The sequence below is a fragment of the Xyrauchen texanus genome, chromosome 1, assembly GCF_025860055.1.
Source record: "Xyrauchen texanus isolate HMW12.3.18 chromosome 1, RBS_HiC_50CHRs, whole genome shotgun sequence".
Taxonomy (NCBI): domain Eukaryota; kingdom Metazoa; phylum Chordata; class Actinopteri; order Cypriniformes; family Catostomidae; genus Xyrauchen; species Xyrauchen texanus.
In genome coordinates this window covers 5,458,216-5,478,673 of record NC_068276.1, presented here as the reverse complement: position 1 = coordinate 5,478,673, position 20,458 = coordinate 5,458,216, and the positions used below count along the sequence as shown (strand labels likewise).

Here is a 20,458-nt window from a genome sequence, read left to right as displayed (position 1 = left end):
CTGGGGCGGGCCCTCACCCTGTGCTCGGATCACGCCCCACTTCAATGGCTCCATCGCATGAAGGATACTAACGCCCGGAACACCCGTTGGTATCTGGCCCTCCAGCCCTTTAAGTTCAAGGTGGTCCACAGACCGGGGGTGCGGATGGCTGTCGCTGACTTCCTCTCCAGAAATGGGGGGGAGTTGTAGGCAGGCCGGATGGCGCCCCAGCCTGAGTTGGGCGGTGGGTGTATGTGGCAGCGGGGGCGTGGTCAAGCGCCCGTCCGGGAGAGAAAGCGGTAATGGCGCTTGCACCTGAGCTAAATTATGTCTAACACCTGTCTCTAATTTCAGTGAGCATGGGGAGAGCGGCATAAAAGCAGCCACAGAACATCCAGTGGGGGGAGAGTCAGCAAGGAAGAAAAAACAGTTCTCGCCTCCTCCTTTCCATTGATCCCTTTACAATAGACTATACAAAAGAGAGGTTTAAGAACTCTATATAATGTTTGTTTTATTCTGATATCATTGAACAAGCCAACAGTAGACAGTAATCTGTTTTGCACTGAGTTCGCAAATGTGTCCAATTCCCAAATACGTATTCTTGCATTCCATCTGCACTATTTTTAATCGTTGCTGTATGTACATGTGCGTGCCTCAGACGGACGCGTTTGCCATGTCAAACTGGTATTAAGCATCTTAAACACCTCATTTTAAGGACACTGTGTTAATTTAAAGAAGTGGACATTTTTAAAATCATATCTCAAGACTCCTGTATTCTGTTGTGCTTTCTCCTCGGTGAGCGGTTCTTATTTTTATGGCTGAGGTTTGTTGAGGTGCACTGCCACCTATTGACGTGGCTTGTAAAAACAGGTGGACTTCAAGCTTGGATTGCTCTTTGGTGGTTCTTAGCAAGAGGATCGCCATGTTTGGGGGTTCTTGGCATTAACACGTTTTAAAACTCCTGATCTAGATTAGCCAAACTTAAAATGGCTAGCCCTAAATCCCCCAAAACATCATAAAAGGTCAAAAAGTAAATATGCTAAATATTTAAATTCTACTTATTACTTAATTTCAACTGTGGATTTTTTCATGTGTTTGCTGAGATTAGTCATGTATGTTATGTATGATATGTCTGTTTTCAAGAGTCACTAACGAGTCATTGAAAGGGAGAAACATCCGGTGCTGAGTGTTTGACCTGCGTGCGACAATGAAGAAAGAGGAAGACATTTTGAATTTGTAGTGGAAGAACAAAAACTTTTCTGTGGAGTGTTTTAGAAAATTAAATTAAAGATAAAGCTATTAGTAATGTATTTCATTTTCCCATCACGTAATGAATGGTGCAATCTGATTACAATTTCAGACACTTAGTCATTTTTATTGGATTATATGGTGTGGAAAATAAACTCACACACACTAAATCGAATGCGCAGACATGCTAAAGTGAGTAGCTACACATTGTTGGGCTCAAACTAACATTGCTAGAAAAACAGAAACATGGTCTATGCTATCCTGAGCTGATAAATTGAGATCTTGTGTCAAATCCCATTGAATTAGAGCAGTATAAAAACTCCAGCTGGTGCCTGGTAACATTTTCCAATGTGAGACATGAGCACTCTCTATTAGCTCATTCCTGTTGGAGGACATGAGTGCGTCTTTATTGCTGTAATGATGATGCCATCACTGAGGCACTCGATCTTGCACCAGAGCATGCTGGGTACCCGAGCGCACTGTGAGCCGCCTCGTTTTTTTAGCTTTTCCCTGCACACAACACACACAACCAATATATAAATGGTGAAAACTTACTACTGTAGCAATGGACATAATAAATCAGGTTCACTTAATTTTACAGGAAAATATCGAGTTACACCATATTTTTGTAAAACTTTTAATAAGAATAATTCAAATGCAGCGTCAAGACTTTTCAACCATGGTGTGACGTAAAGAGGAGTACCTCAGTGATGGCATCATCATCATTACAGCAGTAATGACGCATTCATGCATTCATTCATTCATTCAATAAAAAAGAGATCCACACCAGATTTTTTTAGGCTATTCTCTGACCGTCCATTCCCGCCTTTATCTAGGAAATTGAACCGGCACCGCATGGAATCTAATTGTGTCCTGCGGGACCTGCGTCAGTACTGCGGGAATGCAGACTTCTACCCCACACCCTTTTCTGGCATCTTACAGTGTGCTTCCATTACAGCCGAGATGATGTTGTATTGCAAATAAAGCACACGATGGCGCCAGAGTTATCCCAGAATTGTTATTTACAATGCTCGTCTGTATATCCACAGGCGGAAATCGCGGGGGTCGGGGGGTCAGGACCCCCATCTGAGGGTTGTCCCCCCCCTAAAATATCATTAAAATATGTGTATTGTAAATAATATAATGATATATTCTTAAAATAATTGTTTAAGAAATAAAATAATACAAACGCAAACGGGGCAACAACAAAAAAAACCTTGGTGTCCCCTTCAAAAATTGCTCTTGAGAATTGTTATGTTTATTGTCCCCCCCAACATTTTGTTGAAATTTTCGCCCCTGTGTATATCTAATCTTATGAAGGACCATTTCTGCCTAATATACTCAGATGGGTGTCCAGGACATTTTAGAAATCCCGGCCGGCATTTCTAACAGTCAGTACAGGTATGGTCACTATAGGTGCAAAGAGTTACAGAGAAATACAATTAGTTAAACATTAGTGACGTGAGATTTTGGTCATTTTGCCCACCTACCGTTAAAGTCATTCATTCAATACAAGTCATTTCCTATTAGACTTGCTCCACTCACAACATTTTACAATTTCTTAACGCATGTCCACACTAATCTGTGCATTTCATTTTGTCAACCACTAGATGTCACTGTGGCCTCCAAACCGATTTCTGTGCCTGATGTGGAAAGCACACCCCTCATTACCATACGGACACAGAAATGTTGAAATAAATACCGTAAATGTGAAAATATAAATAAATATGGAAATATACACATGTACAAATAAATAAATGTTGAAATAAATACATGTAAAAAAATAAATTTGAAAAAAGAAATTAGGAAATAAATACATGTGGAAAAACAATAATATGGGAATAAATATATACAATAATACATAAATAAGAAAATAAAAGTGTAAGTACTCATTCATGTCAGATATTAACATTTATGTATTTATTTGTGTGCACTTACATTTTGTACCTATCTTTTAATATATATTTATGTATTTATTTATATATAATTTAAGCAGAAATGTTCGTCCATATAATCTGAGCTCTAACTTCTGCCGGACTTTCCCGATAACAATTAACCTAAATAAAACTGAAAGAAAATAAATAATAATAATAATAATAATTAAAATGCCTTTGTGGGGCTGAAACAAGGCTGTCAGATTTTTTAATTTTTAATTTTTAAATAAAATTTGGATATTGGCGGGAAAAGTGGTCCATCCTCTGCAAAGAACAAAAATTGGTATTCATGACAGATTCGCCACAAGGTTGTAAATCTGGGCAGCTTTTACTGTAAAACTAAGTTTTGATTTAAATTTTTTGATGATTTTTTTATTATTAAATTTTTTTGATGGGCCAATTATATATATATATATATATATATGCATGTTTATATATTATGAATATTTTATTTTTCTTCATCAGTGTTTCATAAACTGTGCTCATCCATACCATTTAAGAACAATTTGAACTGAAATTTGCCAGAATGTCTGTGACTTATAAAAATATATACTGTATATACTCTATGTTGTTAACACTGTGGCATTTGTCAAATGGGATAAATAAAAATTATAGATCTTGTGTTATCCATGTTATATGTTATGTTGTGTTATGTACATACATACTATACATAAATATATTTATTATTGGCTTGGCTACAAATTGAAGTCATTATTATATTGTTCAATGTGTATAAATGTAAAACTTGGAAACAGATGAAAGACCTTGTTTTCAAAAGTTTTATAAATCACCAAATAAATGCTCCATATTCCTCATTTAAGACCAGTTATTAGAGGACAGAAATACTGCCATCATTATAGATGAGTTAACTCTGGCAAACTGTAAATCATGACTCATTCGGAACTGTCCATCAGTCAGACCTTTAATGAGACAGCCTGTGTCTGATAATAAGGGTGAGAGATGGTGATGGAGTTACAGGATGCTGTGTGGGCAATTACAAAAGATTCAGCAAAGCTGGAATTCAAAGACCTGCACAGTGCATAACACAACTATACTCAATTAGACTTTACACACACACACACACACACACACACACACACACACACACACACACACACACACACACACCGTTGTTGCGGCTATCCTTAATGGGACTCTCATAGACATAATTATTTTTATTCTGTACGAACTACAGATTGTATCCCCTACCCCTACCCCTAAACCTAAATGTCCTCATAAACCACTTTTATAGCATAATACCCTTGTAATTACCAGTTTGAAAGCTAAAAAAAATCCTCATAAACCACTTAAACCTGCCCACACACACACACAAACACAGGCAATACTCCTACAACCAGCCATTTCACACGTTTGGCTCCCGAGAGTGTCAGTAAACAAATCTATGCTTTTAGCAGAACACAATTGGCGAGCCTCAATTAGTCGGAGACAAATATGACGAATTTAGAGCATCAATAGATTGATTTCTGGCAGCTCACTTTGTTTCCATTGAAGACTGTCTGGATAAATGTAATCACTCAACACAACAGGCAAACCGATGAATAGAGAGTCACACTTTATTGTAATAACAGGGTCCTTATTCCGAAAGAGAAAGAGACTTTTTCTTTTACTGGCATGAGCTTTTAAGATATAACAATACAAAATATACTGCATTTTTCGAAAGTAGCAGCAAATTCATATTGCATCCATTACAGCCAATTTAGATTTAAACTTCAACATATGAAATCTTCAGAAACGAATGGGCTGATGAGGTGGTGCATTGGCGCGGCTGCCCATGAAGGTATATCTGTAGGCCATAGATCTCCAAACTGGGGCGTAATCTCCAAAATAGACCGTGGTTTCTCTTGAAGGGGGTGGGGCTACTCCAAATGGGGGTTGTGCCAATTCCAAAAGGTGGCGACACCACCACAGATAGTTAGGGTTAGGGAAATGGTTAGATGAGGGGGGTTTGGTACCTATACCTTCAATGGCAGTTTTGGAGCTCCTGCCCCTTTTTGGAGCTCTGTCTGTAGCTATACCCTTCTCCGGCTACCGCGTAATTTGGCTTTCCCCTGCTGGTGGTGCCCTAGGTGACCGCCTAGTTTGCCTATGCCTAGAAACGGCCCTGGCTTAATTACCAAAAGTGTATAGGACAATTAAAGACCCGAGATGTATGATAGTGTCACGTTATTTTTTTCTTTTTTTTTTTTGCACTTCCATTAAATCATATTTTGATTATTATTTTTTATATTTCATATTACAGTATATAAGTTTACTATTACAGGATACTAGATCACGTTGACTTTCTGTGCAACAATGGTGAATTATCAGTATCCCATATGCGTGTACATATACAGTACATACTATACACCAGGTGTCGGGATCTTTTTTTCACTGAGGAGCCGATTTTTGTAATTTTTGGTTGATGCGTTTCTTTCGAAAGAACCATCGCGCAAACTAATAATTTACTGTAAAGTGATCAGTGGAAAGGAGGAGGCGAGAACCGGCTTTTCAATATAAATAATAGTTTAATTATAAACTTAAAACAGAAGACACAAACACACACATGACAGACATGTCCGTAAACGATCTCTCTCTCCTGCACGATCCTCTGCAGTCGACCTTTATCCCTCTCAAGAGGCTTGATTAGCCTAATACGGGACCGGGTGTGTAGGATCACGACCCGGCCCCGCCCACCGCCCTGCCACATTTACTATTTTCAAAAAACAATGTTTTTCAATCAAATAAAATGTTTATTATGCCCATAGACTACTCAAAATCACACACAAAAAAACAAAACAATTATGCATAACATTTAACAATTAATAGCTAACATGTTGTAATATGGAATTGAGTACACGTGTTTGTGCGCGTCTCCATAAAATTACTTCATTTTACATCTGTCAAGAAAAAGTTCACTTCCCTTTTGGGCTGGGCGATATGTAAAAATATTTGAAAGATAATTGACTTAAAAAATATTGAGATATCCGATTATATATTAATTTATATATTCATTATATATTGTATATTAATTTACATTTGACATTGCTATTTGATATAGTAACAACATAGAAGTAAACTATAGCAGGTTTAACACATGAACAGTATGATTTGTCTATTGGCATTTGATTGCACTACAGAAATGCTGTAAGTTGTGCATCTGTAGACCCAAATGTGCCTGAGAAAATACATATGTGTAGATTATTGATTAGATGTGTTTTTGTTCATGTTTTGAATTCAAAAGTCTAGTTTGTTTTGATAAGTCTAGTTCCTGTTTCATGTCATGTGGTTTCCCTAGTCATGTGATGTCCTGTTTTCCCTCCATGTTCATGTGTCTTGTTTTCAATGTTGTATTTTTTCATTATGTTATTATCAGTTCTAGTTTGTCACTGGTTTTAGTTTATTAGTTCTGTTATGTAATTGTTGCATGGTCATTTGTCTTGTTATCTTGTTTATAGTTTAGTCTGTTCATTGGTTGCTGTTTCCCATGTAGATGTATTTAACCCCTCATGTTGCCATTGTCCTGTGTCTAGTATTGATGTGAGTTTGTGTAGTTTATTTCAAGTTCATGTCATGTCAAGTCAAGTTTAAGCCTAGCCTAGCAAAGTTCATGTTTATGTTTCAAGTTTACAGTATGTTGTATTCATGTTTATAATTAGGGTTTATAGTTTTCACGTTTATTAATAACTTGCACTTGGGTTCTTCATTTCATCATCTTAGTCATTGCTATTGCCAGCTACAGTACGTTGAAGTATACTAGACCGGCAACAATGGACCCAGCAGTTCAGCTTCTGAGCCTCTGTCAGGGGAGTCCCCTGGAGGATTACATTGAGGACTTTTGTGCCCTAGCCTGTCAGGTGGCTTTTAATGAGCTCGCCCTCAAAGACATTTTTCGGGTTGGACTTAATGAGCTCATCTCCTCCTTGATGTCACAGTCCCCTCAGTCTGGCCCAGCAGATCATTGGTTCCACGTTCACTGTGGGGGAGGCGGATACCGAACCAGAGTTCCACGACATGGCCGCCGAGCCAGACTTCCACGACATGGCCGCTACCGAGCCAGAGTTCCACGATATGGCCACCACCGAGCCAGAGTTCCACGATATGGCCACCACCGAGCCAGAGTTCCACAACATGGCCACGCCGAGCCAGAATTCCTCAATATGGCCGCCGCCAAGGCAGAGTTCCTCGTCATGACTACCAAGCCAGACTTTCACGTCATGGCCGCCAAGCCAGTATCCCATGTCTGCCACAGCCAATGAGCCAACGTTGCCAGCCTCGTCTGTTCCAGAGCCTGCATCGCCAAATTCGGCCTCACGGAGGAGGAGGAGGAGGAGGAGGAGAAGGGATTTCTCAGCCTGTGTTCATGACCACAGAGGTCGTTCTAGAGTCTCTGCCCATGTTCACAACCACGGAGGTCGTTTCCAAGTCTCTGCTCATGTTCATGACCACGGAGGTCGTTTCCAATTCTCTGCCCATGTTCACGACCGCAGAGGTCGTTTCCAAGTCTCTGCCCATGTTCATGACAATGCAGGTCATTTCAAAGTCTCTGCCCATGTTCACGACCACGGAGGTTGTTTCCAAGTCTCTGCCCACGTTCATGAACATGGAGGTCGTTTCCGAGTCTCAGTCCTTACCCCTGACCACAGAGGTCATTCCAGAGTATCTGTCTATGCCAGAGTCTGCTCCAGGCCATGTCACAGCCACACCAGAGTCTGCTTCATGCCATGTCAAAGCCCCGCCTGAGTCTTCTACATGCCATGTCACCACCATGCCAAGTCACCGCCACGCCTGGGTCTGCTCCATGCCTCTGTTCAACGGTCCAGGCACACCTCTGCTCCACGGTCCAGGCCGCCTCTGCTCCACGGTCCAGGCCGCCTCTGCTCCACGGTCCAGGCCGCCTCTGCTCCATGGTCCAGGCCGCCTCTGCTCCACAGGGGACCTCCATCCCTACAACTCCACTTTGGTCCTCAGCCCCATTGGCTCTGTCTAGTATTGATTTGAGTTTGTGTTGTTTATTTCAAGTTCATGTCATGTCAAGTCAAGTTTAACCCTAGCCTAGCAAAGTTCATGTTTATGTTTCAAGTTTATAGTATGTTGTATTTATGTTTATAGTTGGGGTTTATAGTTTTCCCATTTATTCATAAATTGCACTTGGGTTCTTCAGTTCATCGTTATTGTCTTTGCCATTGCCAGCAACGTACTGTTACACTTATATGTGTAATATGTAGTCTCAGTGTGTTTGAATGCCAGTTGTCTCATAACATTTCATTTTGGAAGTAATTCCACAATGAATCCTGTTCTAGGTTTGTTGCTTTGATACATGAAAATTAAACATTAAAATATACATGAATGTATTCTATTATTTTCCAATTGTTTAGACAGTTTTACATTTGTGATTGATCACTATTGATCACTAAAGACCGGAGGATCATGTTTGGTGAAACACCCATGCATTTAAGAGTTAATACAATTAGAAGAAGCTATTAAGTATTACCTTTGTTTCTCAGTTTTCCAACTCTCTCAAACCCTAAACAGACCCAGAGGGTTAAAAACCCCACCCCAGACCATCCAGATATCTCATTCTGATGATGTGACAGTTCTACATTCGGAGAACGCTGCTGCCGTAACCACGGCAACCCTTCCACCCGGGACAGTATGACGTCACAGAGCCACACAGCGGCGCGGAATCGTGCTGGGCGACACCTGTGCCAACACACACACACACACACACACACACACACACACACACACACACACACACACACACACACACACACACACACACACACACACACACATTCAGTTAGAGACAGAACCCGTGATCAATCAGATCATCGCTCCTCGCAATACTGTAGGTGAGGGAATTAAAGCATAAGAATTAAGCCTAGAGGTGCAATCACGGAGCCCCGCCCCAAAATAACATCGTCATCATCATCATAGTCTGAAAGAAATATCTGGAGGGCACGAGAGAGGACGCACGCGGACTACCAACCTGCACGCGCCGCGCAGTCGAGTTCGACCATCACCTCTGGATGTAAGTCACATCTTTCATTTAATAGATCAGTGAGTTTATAAATGTATTTATGTATTTTCAATGAACAGGTCGGAAACGGTCCGTTTTTTTTTTTTTTTTATCACACACGAATGTATAATTATGTTATGCATTAAGTGTCCGCATAACGCGCATCAGAACTCACTCTTGACATAACAGACTGATTTATTTTTTGGAGGTTTACATCCATTTCTATTTCATCAGAGCTCAGAGGTCATGAGAATGACAGGTCTGTTGCGTGTCAAACAGACGGTCATTATTCAGGTATGACAGCCATACCCCCTTTAATAACCACATGATACATGGCAGCATCATTGGAAGTGACATTGCTACTTCATGTCCACATCATGAAATGACAAATGTCAGAGAGAGCGAGAGAAACAATCAGAGCAGCATGACAAAGAGACATTTTTATTTATTTGCCATTATTACATATGCATGATTATTGTTAGGCACGTTGATCTGTTATTAACCGTATTTCCAAATATTAGTATTAAACATACTTTCCCAGTCCCTTATTTAAGGGGCAGGGATATTATGACTGTATAATAATAAAAATAATATTATTATATTAAACGTATTATTATTATAAGTATTATTATCATTACTATTGTTAAAATAAACTAATTATTAAAATAAAATAAAAATAAAGGTCAACAATACAACAATTAGAGCTAATCATACTCAAAAACACCAGTATGTGTGTGTGTATATATATATGTGTGTGTGTGTGTGTGTGTGTGTGTGTGTGTGTGTGTGTGTGTGTGTGTGTGTGTGTGGTTTTATCTGATATACAAAGTCAGATACTTGTACGTACATTTTAAAATACTACAAAACATGTCAGTGTTCACACATGTAATATATATGAAAATGTACATACAATATATGCTCAAATCAGCCTGAACTTATGAACATAACTAAAGTAAAAACTATGAGCAAAAGTAAATTATGTGCTGCTTTATGTGTTTCGATGCAGTTACCTAGTGAAATGTCCAGCAGGGGGCGCCAAAAGTGAGTGAAATGGTGTAATATTCAGGTTTTTAAGGTAAATATTTGATAGAGGTTACCTTCCTAACCTAAAAAAATTAACCTAACCAATAGTATCCTAAAAGTAACTATGAGTTGAACAAAACAGACATCATAACCTCAAACCAACACTTAAACCTAACCAAAAAAATCAAAATGCGAAATAAAAAGAACAATTTCTGAAGCAACCAAGTGATTTCATGTCACTTTTTTTGACACTTAGTCAGCGTAAGTGTTTGATTGGGCTCAAACCAAGTCCAACACACTATCAGATGAGCTACCACGCAAGCTAATCTTATTGGAATAAGTGTGGTTGGTGGGTCTGTGTTAAAAATGTATAGTTTTAGTTAAAAAATGTGTTTTACAGAGTGTAAAAGTGTTTCGATATAATAACATAGCAGTGTGTGAGTATTAGAGTGAACAATAAGTGTTTATAAAATCATAATCAGCTGTTGTAGCCATGATTTGGTTGAAAGTGAATAAAACGCACAGTTGTTGTAGCACTTCATTTCACCAGGAAACTGCGACGGAACAGAATGCGGAACATATGAAGTTAGTTTGCAATTTTTTTATAGTAACATTAGTTCAATGAGACTAGGTTGGCTGAAACATATGAGCTATGCCTACATTTTTAGTGGACTTTTTTAATGTAATTCTTGACTGTAGACTACATGACTTCAGCCATTCATTCATTCATTCATTCACTCTTTCATTAATCTCACAGCATGAGGAAGGAATAGTGCTGAGATGATCTAATGAGAGTTGTTTGATTGTATTAGCATTGGTAGGAGTACACTTGAAATCAGATTATGAAAGTCTCATTCAGGCATCTTCAGGTGATCCAAAGTACTGTGATAATTTATTACAGGAAGAGCTCTTCATTTCTAGTACAAAAATGATTGGGTCCATCTGCCCATTTTGGTTTGTGAGAGATATGTAAGAATTGTATCTCTTATTTTTGGTTTTATAAGATACATGATGTGAAACTGCTGTGCTGAGTATGAGAGGGGTGCAAACGTTCTTGTTTTACTGTGACCTTGAAAATGCAGACACAGCTCAGAGTAAGTGCTAGTCAGCAATAGCAGTCATTTACAGATACACACATGCACTCATTGATTGCTTAAGAACTTAATACTTCATGTGTGCATACCAGGTATACTAATCTGGCAGCATAGCTAGTGTAGGATTTGTAATCTCCCGTGCTCTCTTACCATGATAATTTTTTTCAGGCTAATATGAGGAAGCCTCTGCCGTGCTGAAGATCATCTGGATTCCACTGATTTACTGGACAAGTAGCATGCCTGGCATGCACTAAGCCCAACTGTAGCGTGAACATTGAAGCTGAGAAATCAGCCATGGCCCGCCTGAGCTCTCAGCGCCAATGGAGGAAACTTCGTCCTGCTCGGGTGCTCGGCCTCCTCATCAGTCTTGTAGCAATAAGTGCAGTGGCTTTCTTGTGGCGCTCTTCTGCTCAGCGAGAGGGACTACAGAGCCACGTCCCACACAGGACATTACTGTCCACACACCTGGGTTATCATGGTAATCTCACGGAGGACACACCCGTGGCCATGCGCTCGTCTGCGTTGTCGAACGAGAGTCAGGGGGACTACCCGACTGACCTGTTTAGCCTGGAAGACCGTCGAAGAGGCGCTGTGGTAATGCACATGTTCGGCATGATCTACATTTTCATTGCCCTCGCCATAGTGTGCGACGAGTTCTTCGTACCCGCGCTCACCGTCATCACAGAGAAACTCATGATCTCGGACGATGTGGCGGGCGCCACCTTTATGGCGGCCGGGGGCTCTGCTCCTGAGCTCTTCACCTCGGTCATTGGCGTGTTCATCTCCCACAGTAACGTGGGCATCGGAACCATCGTCGGCTCTGCCGTGTTCAACATCCTGTTCGTCATCGGAATGTGTGCCGTGTTCTCGAAGGAGATCCTAAACCTGACATGGTGGCCTCTCTTCAGGGACGTCTCCTTCTACATCATCGACCTCATCATGCTCATAGTTTTCTTTCTGGATAACTACATCACATACTGGGAGAGTATTAGCCTGCTGCTATCCTATGCTGCCTATGTGGTATTTATGAAGTTCAATGGGAATGTAGAGACTCTCGTCAAGAGCATCACAAACAGAAACCAGGTGGTGGAAGTAGAGGCCCAACCAAAGGTGAGTTGACCACATCTCCTTATTTCTTCTGAATGGCCAACTATCATAGACTCAATAGTTTCCAATTTGGCATGGGAAGATGTTGAGGAGATCGACTGTTTGATGGAGTAATTTGGTGTCTGGTGGACATATTACAATGCTGCAACCAACATGCTTTCCAAACCCAAAGAGACAGGATAGTGTCAAGTTTGAGGACTAGTGGATCAAACCAAAGGCTGATTTCTTTTCAATTAAGCAGGTCTTTGTTTGCAGATAACAGATTATCTCAGCATTTAAGAGAGTTCTCTACATCCGAAGTTACAAACTTATTTTCTTTATTATGTGCTTTACCAAAAACTGCACTCTGCTGCGTTTGAGAAACATCAAACGTGAAACAAAAGCTCTTAAAGGGAAGCCAAACAGCACTTCTCGCTACCCAGACCAATTATCAGTACAGCCCAATAAGAGATCTGCACGAGCACAGAGCAGGTGTGTTTAATTGCCGGCCAGTCTCACTGCACAGCACAGATCATTGTAAACAGAGAAACGTTTGGTCTTTGAACCTGTTTAAATTCGGCACTGAATCATCTGGTATCCCCTATGAAAACCCAAAATGTGTTAGTGATTAAACTAGTTCAAACTAATACTAATACAGCTTTGACATCGAAAACAGAAGAAAACACTGCCATGCATTGACAAACAAGAAGGCATTTGACAACCACCAGCATTACTTTTATTGTAGAAATAAAGTAATCAATCTTTTTTCAAAAAAGCTCTGCCACAGTCAGTATTTAATTATAATTGTTATAAATATCAATGATAATGATAACAACAACACAAGAGAATAGAACAGGGATGGATTTTTTTGCAGGACAGCAGGATTTGGTTCTGTTGCGGTAGGATGGGTCAGTATAGGCCAGTTGGCATGAAGGAGAGGTCACCTCTTTCGTGCCAGCTTCATGCTTCCTTCAATCCCCTCCTTCATGTGTGAGTACATGAGGTTGATGAGTGGTCATATCTAAATAAACAGTACCGGACCAGAGTCCGTCCTCTAATGTTGCCAGGCAACAGCTAAATGTTTTCTTTATGGGATACATGCAGGCTCGTGCATGAGAGTGAATATAGTTTTCCTGCAGTACATGTTTTGGTTGTTCATGGTGGCATAAGCTGTTCATATGTGATGCAGTAGCCATGGACACAGCTGAAGTAATCCTGTAGGCTTTATTTACTATAATCCATTTGTCTCTACTACTGCAAGGAGGCTTCCACTAACAATAATCATGATCTAATACTGCAGTTAAACCTCAAACCTAATCCCTAACCTCTGAAGCTTTCAATGCATCTTTGAACATGTCTGGAGCACATTCAGAACTGCATTTATCATGGAAGTTCCTTAGAAATCATCTGTTGGTTAACATGATCACATATGAAGTCAGCATATTGGTTATTAGAGTTCTGGTACCATAGGATCAGCCACATCATGCAGCATCTTCTATCAGACATTTTGCACCTGCTCCAGCGTGTTTATTTTCCCCTGTGGCGGCAACGCGGGAGACACAGGATCGGATCCTGCGTTGAAACCAGGAAGTAATCATGTTCACATGATGAGTAGGACTGAAATGATTAGTCGACGTTATCGGCAACGTCGACAATAAAAAAAGTGTCAACAAAAATGTTGTCGTCGAATAGTTGTTTGATCTCATTTTACGTAACATGAGATCACATTAAACTCTAATGATGGCACGTGAGAGCCGCACTACAGCTCGTTCCTGACCGAGGAGAGGAAGAATTAAACAACTCACTGTCCAGATGCACTCTAAACTTTCACAGCTTCAGTTGATGTAGATCGTAAAGTATGAAGGAACTATACAAAAATACAAAATAAGTCGTCTTTAAAAGAAAACCCCCAACATTACATCTCAAATGCAGTTAAATTTAATGCGTTATAGCTTTATTAAAGTTCAAACTCTGAAACTGGCATTTCTTTGCACGGTCAGCACCTCCTCTATGAGTTCTGTGAAGTGTCCTGATCTGAGGGGGAGAGACTGAAACTGTACCCGACTGAAGCACACTCTGTCGCGGGGATGCTCATCCCTCACGCGAGCTTAATGCAGCCAAAATATAACGTGATGGCTCAAGATATATTGAATCATAATGTGTGTGTCACTGTGCATTTTCTTTAACAGCTACACTGCAGAAGAAAAAAAGTGTTATCTGAGAATGTTGAATATAATATTATAAATACAAATATTTTAAAATATCTAAAAAATCTGAGAAGCAGCATATAAGATATTTAAAGAATAGATCTTGAATCTATTTTGTCTTTATTGCACTTGCAGAAGTATAACCAAATGAAAAAAAACACTTATATACAAAATACACTTATGTTTAAGATACATTCTCTATAGTAAGTCTAAATATCGTATATGTTGCTTCTCAAGTAAATGTATCTTTTTAGACAATTTTAAATGGAAACAAGACAAAAAACACTTGATATTATAGGATTTTTTTTGCAGTGAATTTCTTTACTGAATTAAACTTAATAAAAAATATGTTCCCTTTAATTCAGTGAATGCCATTTATAGGTATTTTTAAAAGCCTCTATTGTTAGTAAGCACATTTAATACAACCTTTTAAATCGGGACACAAGCTAATCGGTTAAGAGCTAATGATTAATCGTTGCAATAATCACAGAATAGTCAAATAATCATTCTAATAATTGCTAGAATAATCGATTATCAAAATTATCATTAGTTGCAGCCCTAATGATCAGTGACGAGTGCGATTCGGAGATTACATTGTTCCCTCTAACGTTACATCTTTACTTCACTGATGTTTAGGGTTTAGGGTTTGGGTTGGAGGATTCAGTTAATAAGCTATGCATTTCTCTTCACTGTTTTACAACCTGTACAGCTGAAAACAACCCGCTTTTGGCGCCCCTCTGTGGACACCCCGAAAATTGAGCCCAACATCACTTACTGCTTTGGCCACTGGGAGCAGTGTTTTGTATTTCAGTAGCAAGGACTGATTTCAGCTTAAGAAAAGTCAACTTAATCATCTTGTACCCGAGCAATATGCCATCTCTACAAAGACATAATCTGCAACTGCAAATGAACAGAGAAAGACGTCATTTAAAACAGTTTCCGCAAACCAAAGCAGGAAGTAGCATTTATGTAAAAGACTCATTATTATTTTCAACAAACAGATTGCAGGTAGAAGAACAGGTTTTCACTTGTACAGTGCCTAGGATGTAACTAATCAGTTTCATTTGAACACTCTGCACAAATTTTTGCCATCTGCACCTTTTAACCCTGAGCAACATCCACAGATTCAGCAAACTGGATTTTGAGATCAATGCTGCATTTATTGCAAGCAACATCCTGCTTGCAGATGACTCTAGAACATGACAGGGTGTCCAACTCCTCTGCAAACCCTGCTTCCTTTGATGGCCTAAAATGTGAAGTTTGTGTGTTAGTTAGTTACTAAAGCAGTCATTCTTTTTATTCAGAGTGGTTTTTTGCCCCTAAGTCTGCACTTTGGTGACATTTGCAGTATAAACTGTTGTGTTGTCGTCTGCTGCCAAGTTTGCACCAGTGCGAGCTTTGCAGGCCTCAAGGCCACATCTAAAAGGTCTTTTGACCATCATTTTAAATCATAAAATGACAAATGGAATGCTCTTTTGGATGTTACAGGCAAGCAAAGGCAAATAGATCACACGTCAACAACAAGTGTGGCTTTTAGGACAGAGCCTTAAAGTACAGTACCACTTTAAGCCCGAAGATTGGTTGGGAATGTTCATTGCAAACAAGCTTTTGAATAGAAACAATGGATTTCTATGGCACTATTCACACCAGGTCCAAACAAATAGTCTACTGATAATCCAAAGGTTTGGAGAGCAGTCCGTTTTTTCGTTTTCTTGAACTGCCAATGTCGACCAATGAGACAAGTGCTTTTAGTCATGTGTTCAGGGACACTGCAGCTACAAAATCCAGCATTGGTGATGCCAGTGCACATAAAAGTTACTTGGCAAAACAACATTAAACACCTAAAGAAGAACTAATGTTTTCATTAACATTTGTGTGCTGTGCAGCGGTGTACTGGAAAACCTAGTGTACTAGAATAAAATTGCTTTTGATTAAGCGTTACCTATTTTTCGGGAGTGAATTTTATTTACACAGAGCCCCCCCAACAAATATTGCCTTCGTGTGAATAGACTTTTCACCTATTGTTATTATTAAATAATCACCTAAACCCTCGATGTCTTGATCTTAACATGATTATTTGAGATTATTGTGGCTCATTTTCTAGTGTTATTGCACACCACTTCTGAAGCGCTGTGATGGGCACATCTGCTTAGGTTTGTGTCAAACGTCTTCGAAAATCTAAGCAAACATTTTGATAGTGAACGCAAAGCATTTAGTTTTAACTTCAATTTAACGTTCGCGTGAATGCAAATATTCTTGGTCGTTGCAGATTCACACATGCAGTGTTAATGACATGATTTTCAAATACACATAATCTCAAAAGGTCTTCATTCATGCCAAAAAGGTCTTGTGGGTTTTCTCGAAGAGCCTTAAAATAAAGTGTAAAAATGAAGAATGAATTAAAAACAATTAAAGTACTTTTTTTTACTATTATAAAAAATATGTAATATAATCTAAAATAATATAATATACATTAATATAATAAAGTATAGAATAAATATAGAATAATATAATATAAAATAAATGTATATAATATAATTATAAAAAATTCTAATCATGTCGCCAGTCCGTAAAATGGAATATTCCTACCATTGGAGTAATTCAAGCTTAAAATGCATCTTGTTTTCAGTAGGGGGCAGTAAGCGAAACTCCAGCTGAATGGGCAGCATGCAGATGTTCAGACAACATACCAAATGACAGCACAAGGTGAGGACAAATTTGTGCGTTAAAACGCAGCTGGCTGGAGCACAATTCTGAATATATGGATCTCGAAACGTGTATTTCTAAGTTTCAAATTACAGTTAACTTGACACAGTGACCTAAAAATGCTGAGTTTATGACGCTATGCAAAGAAGGTGAGAAAATAAATAAGCATCTGTCTGACATAGGTGAATATCGATGCTTCCTAAAAGCACCCTCATAATAAATCTATCTTGGACAGATTGACTAATTAAATTCCATATGGTCAATAAGGTCAATACAATGCAAGTGAATGGGTGCCAACATTTTTAAGCTCCAAAATCCACATAAGAGCAAAATAAAAGTACACCAGCCGACTCTGGTTGTTAAATCCAACAGTTCTCGAGTTAACAGTACAATTGAGTTGCTCGCAAAAGTTCTCGATTCACCAGTAGGTGTCCGACATACTGGGAACCAATGAGCTGTTGATACTGTGCATGCATGTGATTAAGGGGCGAAATGTCTATTTCAGGTGTATTTTGTTGAACAGCAGAAAGTATAACAAATAAATCATACTGGAAATATGTTTATGGCTTGGCTGTGTTACCATTTTGTCAATGTATGACGATGATCCAGACAACAGTACATTGAGTCGTTCACAGCCGTGCTTGAATCAACAGTACACTGGGACAGCAGCTCTCGAGTCAACTGTACAATGAGTCAAATGCAGTCAATCAAATCAATATTTAAGTCCTTTATCCTTCACTTTCACTTTCTTCTTGTTCTGCTTTTGATGGTTCACATTATTCTTGGATATTGCCCCCTACTGGACAGAAAAGAGAATTTATGATAAAAAAAAATTACTTAAATATCTGGTTCTCATCCACACCTATCATATCACGTCTGAATACATGGATTCAACCACTAGAGTCATATGGTATATTTTGGAGCTTTGAACTATCCCTTTAACAATTCTTGAACATTCTGCCACAACAAATTAAATACATTTTCATTCAATACAATTTTATTTTTATAACATATATTATATTAATCTTTTTTTATTTATTTATTTTCTTTTATTTTTCCCCCTTTTTCTCCCAATTTGGAATGCCCAACTCACAATGTACTTTTTAAGTCCTTGTGGTCGCGTAGTGATTCGCCTCAATTCGGTTGGTGGAGGACAAATCCCAGCTGCCTCCACGTCTGAGACTGTCAACCCGCACATCTTGTCACGTGGATTGTTGAGCGTGTCACCACGGAGACATAGCAAGTGTGGAGGATTCACGCCGCGGCATCCACGCTCAACTCACCACGCGCCCCACCGAGAACGAACCACATTATAGCGACCACAAGGAGGTTGCCCCATGTGACTCTACCCTCCCTAGCAACCAGGGCCAATTTGGTTGCTTAGGAGACCTGGCTGGAGTCCTGGGATTCGAACTAGTGAACTCCAGGGGTGATAGTCAGTGTCATTACCACTGAGATACCCAGTATAAATTTTTTAATTGCGATTAATTAGATTCATTAATTGGCGTATCATGTAATTAATATATAATTATATAGTAATATAATATATTATTCATGTTGGCTGGGTTATGAAAACTACAGTGTGATTGTAAAATGGACAAAAACTAAAGATGACCAAATAGAGAGAATATTTTAAGTATTTGGACATTTTAAATATTGTTTTTAATGTCATTTTAACACCGCAAGTTTTTAAAGCCTTAAATGAAACCATACATCCCTATTTTATTATATAATTCCAATTGTATCTTAAGGTGTATGAAGCACACATACACCTTAAGAAATATGGCAATTAGAAATGTATTTCTAAAATATACAATGAATCATCATAATCACAATTATTTGTTTGGCTATTAATCACCAGTCAACCGCAACTGAAGATTTATAATCAAGCGCATCCAATTTAGACTTTGTCCAGGTGAAATTTTCACTTCCATAATTATCAATACATGGAATAGAGCCGATCTGGAGTAGTTTACATCCCTCACACATTTCCTAATTCAGGATTCTGAAAAGACTTAAAGAATTCCTAGGCTGCCATTGTTGTAAGCGATGTGGATTAAGTGAGTGCGAAGGAATCTTGCAGCACTTGAGCTCAGAGGTGACTGCAGCAGTGGGAGATTGTGGATCCACTGTTCATTGCGTCATTCTGTTCACAAGGGATTAAAATGATGTCAAGGTTCGGCAAAGCCCTGGTGGGTTAAGCTGAACAAATTGTGTCCTGTTAAAATATTTCAAAATACTGGAGGATTCTCGCAGAGTATTAAGAACCTCTGCCTGGATCTTGGAAACAATTAACTAAGATGAAAATGAGGTATCATCAAATAACAATGAACTATATATTTATATATCAGCTTTTATTTATCTTAGTTAATGTTAATTTGTGGGGGCCTGGGTAGCTCAGCGAGTATTGACGCTGACTATCACACCTGGAGTCGCAAGTTCGAATCCAGGGCGTGCTGAGTGACTCCAGTCAGGCTTCCTAAGCAACCAGTTGGCCCGGTTGGTAGAGTCACATTGGGTTAACCTCCTCGTGGTCGCTATAATGTGGTTCTCGCTCTCGGTGGGGCATGTGGTGAGTTGTGCGTGGATACCGTGGAGAATAGCGTGAGCCTCCACACGTGCTAGGTCTCCGCGGTAACGTGCTCAACAAGCCACGTTATAAGGCAACTGAGATTCGTCCTCCGCCACCCAGATTGAGGTGAGTATGCCGCTCCCTATAAGCAGACTACGCAGTCTGCGTAGGGCACCACAAAGTCCACCGGCTGCCCTTACTCGCACGTTATACGTTATTCAAGGACCCGAAAGCAGTTGCGGAACACAGATGATCGCTTCGTGCTCATTCTGAGCGCTCTCTCACTGAATCATTTGGAGAGGGTTCTCTTCTCACTCATTAAAACAGTATCGGGATATTTATAAACACACAGAAACATTTTCAGTTCCTACCTAAAAAAACACTGTTTCTTCAATTGTCTAAGTCTCAACTGGAGCTGCTCCATCTTCTTCCTTCATTGCGTGAATAAAATGAGGTACACATTTGTTGCCATGCAGTGACGATTTTGCGTTACCGCGATACTGACGGTAATCCTAAATGTATACCGGTTGCCAGATATCTAAAGTTTTAACATGTATACCGGTACATCGCCCACCCCTAGAAGTCAACTA

General features: G+C 39.4%; 1 protein-coding gene across 1 annotated transcript in view; it reads left to right on the top strand.

The window, feature by feature from the left end:
* The first annotated feature begins 9,059 nt into the window (after positions 1-9,059).
* LOC127649113 (sodium/potassium/calcium exchanger 2-like) overlaps positions 9,060-20,458 on the top strand; it is a 70,202-nt gene continuing 58,803 nt past the window's right edge. Inside the window, exons 1-2 of the mRNA XM_052134066.1 lie at positions 9,060-9,192; positions 11,466-12,407. Of these exons, the coding sequence (XP_051990026.1) occupies positions 11,592-12,407 (816 nt within the window). The 5' untranslated portion in view covers positions 9,060-9,192; positions 11,466-11,591. The remainder of the gene's footprint in view (positions 9,193-11,465; positions 12,408-20,458) is intronic.